Genomic DNA, 10502 nt, shown 5'->3' with positions numbered 1-10502 from the left:
CTCCTATTTATCTCTCAGCACACCGCCCCACAATCCTGATGAAGGGTTTATGCTCCTCGGATGCTGCCTGACCGGCTCTGCTTTTCCAGCACCACATTTTTTACTCTGACCTCCAGCATCTGCAGTCCACACTTCCTCTTGATAGTAAGTAATGCAAAAAGGTTCATGTGCTCACAAAGTGGGTGCAAGATCTGACAGCCTAACCGCTCCCAATTGTGGTGAAAACCCATCTGGGTCACTCATGTTTTGGGTCACTCATGTTTCTTCAGATCCTTAAGGAAGGAAATCGACATGTGCCTCTGAAACCACAACAATGTAGTTGACTCGTGACTGTCATCGAGCTGGTAAATTCCGGCTTAGCCATCCCAAGAATGAAATTTTATTTTAAAGAAAGCAGAGATTGAGAGTATAGGCTTGCTGGATTCTATGGGAGGAGAGGTGTTAGGAAAAGGTTTCATTTCTCACAATTACCTCTTTCTACGTTTTGTGAGCCTTGACCCCAACATGGCTAAAAGCTGCTGAACCGGGCCCACCCATCTCGTCAACGCTTGAAGTTCTTTACCCTGGTCCAGTAGCAATTGTGTTTGATCTAAAGCAATCATCGCACTCTAGAATAATTAATTACATATGAAGTGCTTGAATTTTTTTTTGAGACAAATTAATTGCAAATTGTGCATTGAAGATACACCAGGCAAGGAGCCGTGAAGTGCAATGTATCTGACAACCAAGAGCTGTAGCCGGCCTTTCTCTTGGACAAGCTGACCACAGATGTCTACCTTTCACCGTGCGTTCTGCAAATCTTCAGTTTGAAGTGGTACAGGCAGTAACAGAATTCAGTTGTGTGTGATGGCTGCAGGTCATCACAGCTTCTGACAACTTTCTGACATTTAATAATTGGATCCTTTTATGACTCTTTTAAAGAAGAGCTTCTGGCAAAAGCAATTTGCTTTCCATCAATTTTATTCATAGTTTAAATAAAAGCTGAACCTCTTTATCTAAAAGCATTCTGTCAGCTTTTATTATATTCGTTATACCGCTGTAGCCTTACAAGAATGTGTGATAATGAATAGGTTTCTGTGTTTTCAGTGATCCAGAAGTCGTGTTAGATGCTGTTTGTGTGAGAGGGGAAGAAGACGCATGCTTGAGCTGGTAGCTGCTCTTCGAACAAGGCGTAATTTTATCAGAGACTTGTCCAAAGTGACAGGTTCACAGCCAAGTCTTCAATTGCTGAGGGTGACTAGAGGTAATTACACATGAGCTGGCACTTTCGGAGCTGGGGAATATTCCTTATGCAAGTGGAACAAAGAGGATGGAGTGGCAAGAGACGAACGAGCAAAAACATTATTCCTCAGTTCTGGGTCAGAGCTCATTTCAGATTTAGCTTTAGTTTGCTTCAGGGCTGATCTACATTCAAGTAAAGTACCCCTTATTTGTTGTCACCATTAAACACAATGATGCAATGGGATAGACATTAATCTTGAACAAGATTAGAATGGTGCTGGAAAAGCACAGCAGATCAGGCAGCATCTGAGGAACAGGAAAATTGACGTTTCAGGCAAAAGCCCTTCATCATTAATCTTGAACAGTCTCAGCCTCCTGATATCCCGTTCCAGCAGCTTCAATGAAGTTGCTTCCCCAGTACAGTGTTAACAGTTGCCTGACAATACCATGTTGAATATGGACCAAGGAGTGTCGAGCCAAATGAGACCATTACAGAGACTGTTTTGAATTGGCTGCTGCAAAACGTGAGACGTAGAAACTTGAAAAACAGAAGCCATTCAGTAGGCCATTCAGCCCTTAGAGCCTGCTCCAGCATTCAGTACGATTGTGGCTGGTCATCCAACTCTCTATACCCTGTCTCCCTATACTCTTTGATCTCTGAAGTCTTAAGTACTATATCTAACTCCTTCTTGAAATGTTTCAATGCTTTGGCTTCAACAACTTTCTATGGCAGAGGATTCCTCAGGCTCCCCACTCTCTGAGTGAAGATGTTTCAATGCTGCTGAGTTCTTATCCTCAGGAGTAAATGATCCCTTGAGTTTAGCCTGTGTTCATGGTTAGAGTGTTGAGGCACAATCTACATGTGTACTATCACACATTAGGAATAGTTCACTTTCTCCATGAAGAATAGAGCTTCTGTACACTGAACATGGCCTCCAAATCTGGTGTAACCCTAACCCTATCACAGATGTCACACATGAAGAAAGCATCTTTTGTAACAGTAAACCACTCAAATGTTAATGGCAGTCATTTACAGGAAGAGACTTATGCTTTTGTCACATAAGGCAGAGTTTCTAATTGGACTAGATTACCCCATACAGACCACCAGATTTAGAATTGTACAGTGTGGAAGCAGACGATTTGGCCCATTGATTCCACACCAACCCTCTGAAGAGCATCCCACCCAGACCCACCCCTTACCCCATCCCTGTGATCCTGTATTTCCCATGGCTCACCCACCTAACCTGCACATCCCTATGGGCAATTTAGCATGGCCAATCCATCGAGCCTGCTCATGTTTGGATTGTGGAAGGAAACCGGAGCACCCGGAGGAAACCCACGCAGACACGGGGAGAAAGTGCAAACTCCACACCCAACAATCGCCCGAGGCTGGAATCAAACCCAGGTGCCTAGCGCTGTGAGGCAGCAGTGTGAACTGCTGAGCCACTATGACGCCCAAAGTCTGGTTACAGCCATGAATCTCTGTATTCGATACTACACCTGTCCCCCACCCTGCCACAATATTTGTAGATGTAGCAGAAATTATTTGTTGAATTCTAATGAGCATGTTCTACAGTTGATTGGGCAGTTAGCGTAGATTTCTGAAAGCTAAGATAGGGTATGTGTAAGGGGAGTGAAGCACAGCTTGCGGGAAACTCCCAGGAATGCAGCACAATTTACAAGGAAGCCCAGGAATATATCGGAATTTGCAGGGAACCCCAGGAGTGTAATGAGATTTGACAGAATTTGACAGAATGTAGAAATCTCCCATACAGGAACATCTGACAACCATTGTGATATATCAATGCTGTTTTTTTAAAAGGATTTAAAATGAAATCTTTCTAGTTAGAAACCATTAAAAAAGAGCAGACTGGTTTTCTTATCTGTGTGCTGGGGCTGGGTGGATATCCATCTGCAATTACTGAAGCCCTTCCTGTCTGATGAGCAGGTCCATGTGATCTCTCTCAACCCCCAGACCCCAGTTGGCATCAGACTGCGTACCCGAGTGGATCATTGTTCTCAATCAGCTCTTGACGCTGCAGGAGTTTGCGATGCATGACGGGTGTGAACAGAAAAAAAGAACTTGCCCTTTTATAACACTTTTGATGATGTCAGCAGTCGCAGCATCTGCCAGCCAATCAAGACCCTTTGTGTCAGAAAACGTGGCAAATATGCAGCAAGTGATGAGGTAATCTGCTCCGGTGGGGCATAAAGATTGGCCAATACTACTCACCTTCACAATACACCATGAGTTTTTACACATCCATCTGAGAAAGCAGATGGGAACACTGTTTCACTGGAAAGACAGTACCTCTGGCAGTGCAGCACTCCCTCAGGACTGCACTGAAGTATCAATGTATTTCAGAGGCAGAAACCGGAATGGAGAGAGCTACCATTTATTTGTGCAGAAAAGAGTGAGAGAACTTTGAATCCAATGCAATAAACTTTCTTACATTTTACAGTAAAATTAAAGTGCATCAATAAATAATTGAGAATCCTTCCTTTTACAGGGTGATTCCTCAGGCTGGTCATTTGTTAAATATTCCAACTCCCTCAAATCTAGCAGCTGACAAAATACTTGTGATATTCGGTGAATTTCTCACCACAGCTCTTCATTGTGTGAACCTGTAAATTAGAAATAACTTTCTGTCTCGGAAATTCTAGCTGTCATAGAGAGCAAAGGACAGATATTGGGGGCAGTGGTCAGCATGAATGCAGTAATGGACTGTGCATAGAGAGATGGATGGTCTTACCTCGTTGGCAGCAGCCGTTGCTATTAACCCTGGTTGGTTTTTTTTATTTGAAATTTTACAGACATGCTGTCAAATCTACACCTTTGCAAATTAAACTGAACTTCTATTAAGCTGACAAGATAAGAGGTTTATCTCTCCATCGGCTTTGAGAGTCTTAAGTGAAATGCATTTGATCAGTCTCCTCCACTCTGGAGAAATAATGTCAACAGCTCAAGCCTGCCCAAAATTCAGCAATAATTGGAATTAAATCAATAGTTTCAATCAGACAAATCTGCCATAAGGAAATGGAGGTGTCACATTGCTTTAATATGAAAAGCTCAACTGAAATTTGGGGTTAGGATACCGTCTTAGTGTGAAAGAATTTCCAAAGTCTTTGAGTTTTGCATCCAATTCATGAAGTTTTACCAGATTTTAGGATATTTCACTTGTAACTGGGAATGCAAAGATGGGTTATGTAATTAAAAAACTCGTCCTACAATGACCCTTTAAATGAACATGAAAATTCAGCTTCCAGGTGACAGTGGTCAGTTCTATTTCACTACCGTCACTGTTCCAAGAGTACAACAGCTCACTGAGTAGTCTGAGTGGCCAAGCAAAGACTTCAGAGGCATTAAGGCAGAGAAGGGGGCCATTCACTCCATCTAGACCATCACAACCTTTTGAAGGGCTGCACAATGGGTATTGGGAAGGAAACTGAGGACAAGTAGTTGAGTTCACGATTAAAGACTGGAAAAGGGGAAAAGCTCGCTGTGTCTGGAGTTTGTGTTCAGTCAGTGTGAAGGCTCTGGAAAAGCAGGGGAGTGGCACAGAGTGAATTGCTCCTCGGGGAGCCAGGTGAACGGGCAGAGTAGCCTCACATTGCACTTTAACTGTTCCATGAACCACCCACGAGTCTGTACTCTCAGTCCATGAGGTCGTTTGGGGAGAGGAAGCGCAGAGATTTTTTTATCTAACTTCGCTTGATGCTCATGAAATTTGTCCTGGTGCTTCAGATCTTTCGCAATGTTTGCTTAATTTGAACTTGCTAGTGCTGTTCCATATTTACCTTTATCTTCTCTGTGTGTGACTCACAAGCTGTATTCATGACCAGTGAGTTGGAGATGTGAGCTAAAAGTACAGGGATGGCGCAATTGTACTTGTTCTCCTGATGCTAATGTGCTATTCCATTGTTGTTTCCTCCAGGCTACAGATAATGACACTGGAAGCTACGGAAATGTCAATTATTTTTTCAGTGACGAATCTGACAGGTAGGAACTTGCTCTGGACAATAGAGTTTCAGCATCTGTAACTGTGTGGTCTGTGCGTGTCAGTTTTACAAACTATACAATTAATAATGCCATACAATCAATTATCGACAAACTGCCAAGTGATGTGACATATTGCCTCACTAGTTCTCTTCACTGCTAAAGAGAGGAAGTGTATGGATTTAAAACAAAGACAGAAAGTGCTGGAGAAACTCAGCACCTGTGGAGCTGCCAGACCTGCTGAGTTTCTCTAACACTTTCCATTTCTGATTCTGACTTCCAGCATCCACAGTTTTTGTTTTGTCTGTAAGAATATCTATTTAACTCACTGCTAGCAGCTGGTGGCTTTCCTATCTCTCAGGCTGGCCTTCCCCAGTCATTAAACAACCTAATTTGCAACTTATCCTACATTAGTAAGAAAGTATAGAGTAGGAGCAGGCCATTCAGCCCCTCAAGCCTGCTGCACTATACTGTAAGATAATGGCTGATCTGTTACAGCCTCCACTCCAGTTTCCAGTATCCATAGCCATTATAAACAATAACAAAAACTGACCCAGATCTTCCTGCTGCTTCCCAGCTGTACACACAGCATTTCTCCCTCCGCTGGAAAATCTCCTGGTCTTGCTACCAGTGATGCTTCAGCGTTCGAAGAAACAAGATGTGACTCCAACCCTCACTCAGCACCTTATAATCTCAGCTGCTGTTTCTGTCCATGCAGGGTTGGGATGGCAGGATGGACAGATGAAGTGAGAATGGATTGGTTAGGATCATATAGACTGCAGTTCAAAAGAATGAAGAGAGGGCTCCCATAGAAAAACCTAGCAAATTCTGACAGGGTGAGATGGAGTAAATGCAAGAAGAATGTTCTCAATGGTGAAGGAGTCCAGAACCAGGGGGCGTGTTCTATTAATACAGAGTAGGCCATTGAGATGAGGAGAAATTTCTTCATCGAGAGAGTGATGAATCTGTGGATTCTCTGCCACAGAAGGTATTTGAGGACAAAACATGTTTTTAAGACGGAGTTACATATAGTTCTTAGGAGTAAAAGAATCAGATATTGGGATGGGGGGAGGGGGGGGAGAGAAAGTGGGAACAGGGCACTGAGTTGATGATCAGTCGTGATTCTATGGAATGGGAGAGCAGGCTTGAAGGGCTGAATGGCCTTTCCCCCATTATTATTTTCTCAGTTTCTGCGTGTCCTTTGGGGGGGGGGGGGCTCCTTTGAATGCTGCTTTGCACAAATGTGCCGCCTTTCCAGGTGAATATGATAGATCCTGCTGTGTTTTGTGTGAAGGTGATCAGGGAATTCTCTCATTGTCCTCACCACCAGTGATCTCTCAAACAACACTGCCAGAATAGATTAGCCATCGCTGAGCTCCTGCTCTGCGCAAATTGGCTGTCAGGTTTGCCTGCAAAAACAACAGTGATTACACTTCAAAAGTAATTCATTTCCTGTGTGAAGGGTTTTAAAATGTCTTAAGGCTTTTGAAAGGCACAGTATAAATGAATGGAGAGCTACTGATAATTTAATCTCGAGGGTGCTTTTCTCTGCATCAGTTTTGTGTCCCATTTCCACTTTGCCTCGACGTTTTGTTTTGTACTTGTGTGTCTGTCTGTCTGTCTGTGGGGGGTGGGAGCTGTCAACTCCAAAATGAACCTGGAAGACTTTGCAACAGGCAGGAAATATCAGCATGTACCACTAGCTAAAATGCAAGAGGTCCCCATTGATTCCACTTTGAGATAAGTGGCCGATTTTACTCGAGAAAGGGAACAGCACGTGAACATTTATTTCTTTGTTGTCCTTCGAGATACGACAGGTGAGTAGAGATGTAATTCAGCCTTTGGTGACATGTAAAAATGGGTCATATTGATTCTGCTGTCTATTACACACTCCTCCTGTTTTGAATGCCATTGAAATCAGCACAAGTGCAGGGAGTTTTGTTTAAAGCTGGTGGAAGAATCTATATTGCTTTGTTTGAAATTGTCACCTGAAGCCCAAACGACCCCTGAAGAGTTCAAAAGGCGTTCAAATTCCTGTGACGCAGTTTTGGAAAAACTTTTTTTACATAAGCATGCGTTCCTTTTTAATGTCCCCGTGCATCAGTTTGATGCAAATTGGACCATAGCATTGACGTTTTCAGAAACTGTACAGAATGATTGAAGTCCAGCATGTACAAATGGAACTGGATTTATTCGCTCACCGCAAATCCCTGACCTTAGCTGTAATATATTTCTGTTAATTCAATGATCTCACTGTTCACATGACAGCTGGCACATTTGCAACAAAAATTGTGAAGAGTAACCCAGCTATAAGACTAACCCTCAGCAAAGCCAGCTGTATCATTGCCAACACACCGCACGTGCCTCTGAAACTTTAGCTTGAACAATTAGTTTAATTTTTGCAACAGGAGACATATGTAATATTCAAGGTCAGTTAGTTCAGTTGGCCAAACGGCCAGTTTATGCTGTGCAGGGTTGCCAGCAGCGTGAGTTGAATTCTCGGCTGAGGTTACCATGAAGGACTGCCCTTCTCAACCTCTCCCTATGCCTGAGGTGTGGTGGCCCTCAGGTTAAACCTCCACTAATCATCTCTTTCCAATGAAAGAGCAGCCCTATGGTCTGGGAAGACAGTAGCCACTTTACATTACTTATGCCAAATGTGCAGAAAAATAGAAGGGAAAACTAGGAATTGTACACCCACATTTGTGATTATGGGATATGTCAAAGAATTTATGAGCCATTTCTGGCATGCAATGAAGTGTAAGAACTGCAGCAGGCATTTTCCTACAGAGCTAAATTCCATAAGCTAAAGGAGCAGAATTAGGCCATTTGGCCCATCGAGTCTGCTCTGCCATTCAATCATGGCTAAAATGTTTCTCAACCCCAATCTTCTGCCTTCTCTCCATAACCCTTCATCCCTTTACTAATCAAGAACCTATCTAGCTCTGTCTCAAAGACATTCAATGCCTTGATCTCTATAGCCTTCTTCAGCATTGAGTTCCATAGATTTACCACCCTCTGGCTGAAGAAGTTCCTCCTCATTTCAGTTCAGAAGTGCCGTCCCTTCACTCTGAGTATGTGCCGTCAGGTCCTACTCTCTCCTTATACTGAAATGTCCTCTCCATGTCCACTACATCCTAGGCCCAATCATCTACAGCTGCTTCATCAGTAACCTTCCCTTCATTACTAGGACAGAAGTGTGAATATTTGCTGATGATTTGTGCAACATTCAGCACCATTTGCAACTCCTTGTATACTGAATCCATTTATGTCCAAATGCAGCAAGAGTTGGACAATATCTAAACTTAGAGTGACAAGTGGCAAGTCACATTCTCGGCACACAAATGCCAGGCAACGACCTTCTCCAGTAAGAGTCAATTTAACCCCTGCCCCTTGACACTCAGTGGTGCTACCATCGCTGGCTTCATCAGGACTGAGAAAGGTCCTGCCCAAAACATCGACTTTCTTCCTCCTTGGATGCGACCTGACTTGCTGTGCTTTTTCCAGCTCCACATTTTATCTACTCTGATTTTCCAGTCCTCACTATCTCCAACATTCTAGGGGAGGTACCAACTCAAACTGCACTCGCCACAAAACACAATGGCTACAAGAGCAGGTCAGATGCGAGTAACTCACTTCCTGACTCCCCAAAGCCTATCCATTGTCTACAAGGCACAAGTCAGGAGTGTGATGGAATACTGCCCACTTGTGGATGAGTGCAGCTCCAACAACATTCAAGAAGCTTGTTGCCATCCAAGACAAAGCAGCCCACTTGATCAGCACCACACCCATTAACATCCACTCCCTCCACAGCTGATGCTCAGTGGCAGCAGTCCGTACCATCGACAAGATGCACTGCAGAAATTCACCAAAGATAGTTTGACAGCACCTTCCAAACCCATGACCACTTCCATCTAGAAGGATAAATGCAGCAGATACATGGGAACACCATCACCTGCAAGTTCCCCTCTGAGACCCTCACTATTCTGATTTGGAAATATACTGCCATTCCTTCAGTGTCGCTGGGTCACAATCCTGGAATTCCCTCCCTAAGGGCATTGTGCGTCTACCCACAGCACATGGACTGCAGTGGTTCAAGAAAGCAGCTCACTCCCACCTTCTCAAGGGGCAACTAGGGACAGGCAATAAATGCTGGGCCCAGCCAGTGACACCCACTTGTGAATAAATATAGAAAGTGGATTTCCAGTATTTCACAAATAGAAAGATGACAGTGATCAGATAATTGGGTTTATGGATATATTTTTCTAATCAACATGTCCGGAGATTTTATGATACACTTTGGGAGCAGGTGGGATTTGGTTGTGGGTCCTCATGGTTCAGAGGTAGGGACAGTGCCACAGCACCACAAGAACTGAATGGTTCACTGATCTGAAAACAAAACATCCTGGAAATGCTCAGCAAGTCTGACAGTATCTGTGAAGAGAGAAACGGTGCTATTGTTCTGAATTGAATGTGGCCATTCAGGACGGAAAGAAGTAGAAATTTGATCAGTTTTATTCTGTCAAAAAGAGGACAGGAGGAGAACAATAAATGGAGAGGTCTGAGATAGGGTAGAGACATAGACATAGACATAGACATAGAAGAATACAGCGCAGTACAGGCCCTTTGGCCCTCGATGTTGCGCCGATCCAAGCCCACCTAACCTATACTAACCCACTATCCCCCATATACCTATCCAATGCCCGCTTAAATGCCCATAAAGAGGGAGAGTCCACCACTGCTACTGGCAGGGCATTCCATGAACTTACGACTCGCTGAGTGAAGAACCTACCCCTAACTTCAGTCCTATATCTACCCCCCCTTAATTTAAAGCTATGCCCCCTTGTAATACCCGACTCCATACGCGGGAAAAGGTTCACACTGTCAACCCTATCTAACCCCCTAATCATCTTGTACACCTCAATCAAGTCACCCCTAAAACTTCTTTTCTCTAATGAAAACAGCCCCAAGTGCCTCAGTCTTTCCTCATACGATTTTCCTTCCATACCAGGCAACATCCTGGTAAACCTCCTCTGCACCCATTCCAGTGCCTCCACATCCTTCCTATAATATGGCGACCAAAACTGCACACAATATTCCAGATGCGGCCGCACCAGAGTCTTATACAACTGCATCATGACCTCAGGACTCCGGAACTCAATTCCTCTACCAATAAAAGCCAGAAATTTCCAGCAACCGACCCAATATGGACATCTACTTTAAACCCACTGACTCTCACACTTATTTGGTCTATACCTCCTCCCACTCCCCCCCCCCCCCCCCC

General features: G+C 43.9%; 1 protein-coding gene across 3 annotated transcripts in view; it reads left to right on the top strand.

The window, feature by feature from the left end:
* The window catches only part of cdh23 (cadherin-related 23), a 799974-nt gene that overhangs the window by 376155 nt on the left and 413317 nt on the right, over positions 1-10502 (top strand). For all 3 annotated transcript variants that reach the window (XM_043679154.1, XM_043679152.1, XM_043679153.1), the window contains exon 15: positions 5157-5221. In XM_043679154.1, coding sequence (XP_043535089.1) covers positions 5157-5221 — 65 coding nt within the window. The remainder of the gene's footprint in view (positions 1-5156; positions 5222-10502) is intronic.

This window comes from Chiloscyllium plagiosum, chromosome 38 (genome assembly GCF_004010195.1).
Source record: "Chiloscyllium plagiosum isolate BGI_BamShark_2017 chromosome 38, ASM401019v2, whole genome shotgun sequence".
Taxonomy (NCBI): domain Eukaryota; kingdom Metazoa; phylum Chordata; class Chondrichthyes; order Orectolobiformes; family Hemiscylliidae; genus Chiloscyllium; species Chiloscyllium plagiosum.
Note: the sequence above shows the minus strand (reverse complement) of the source record. Positions and strands in the feature narration are given on the sequence as shown.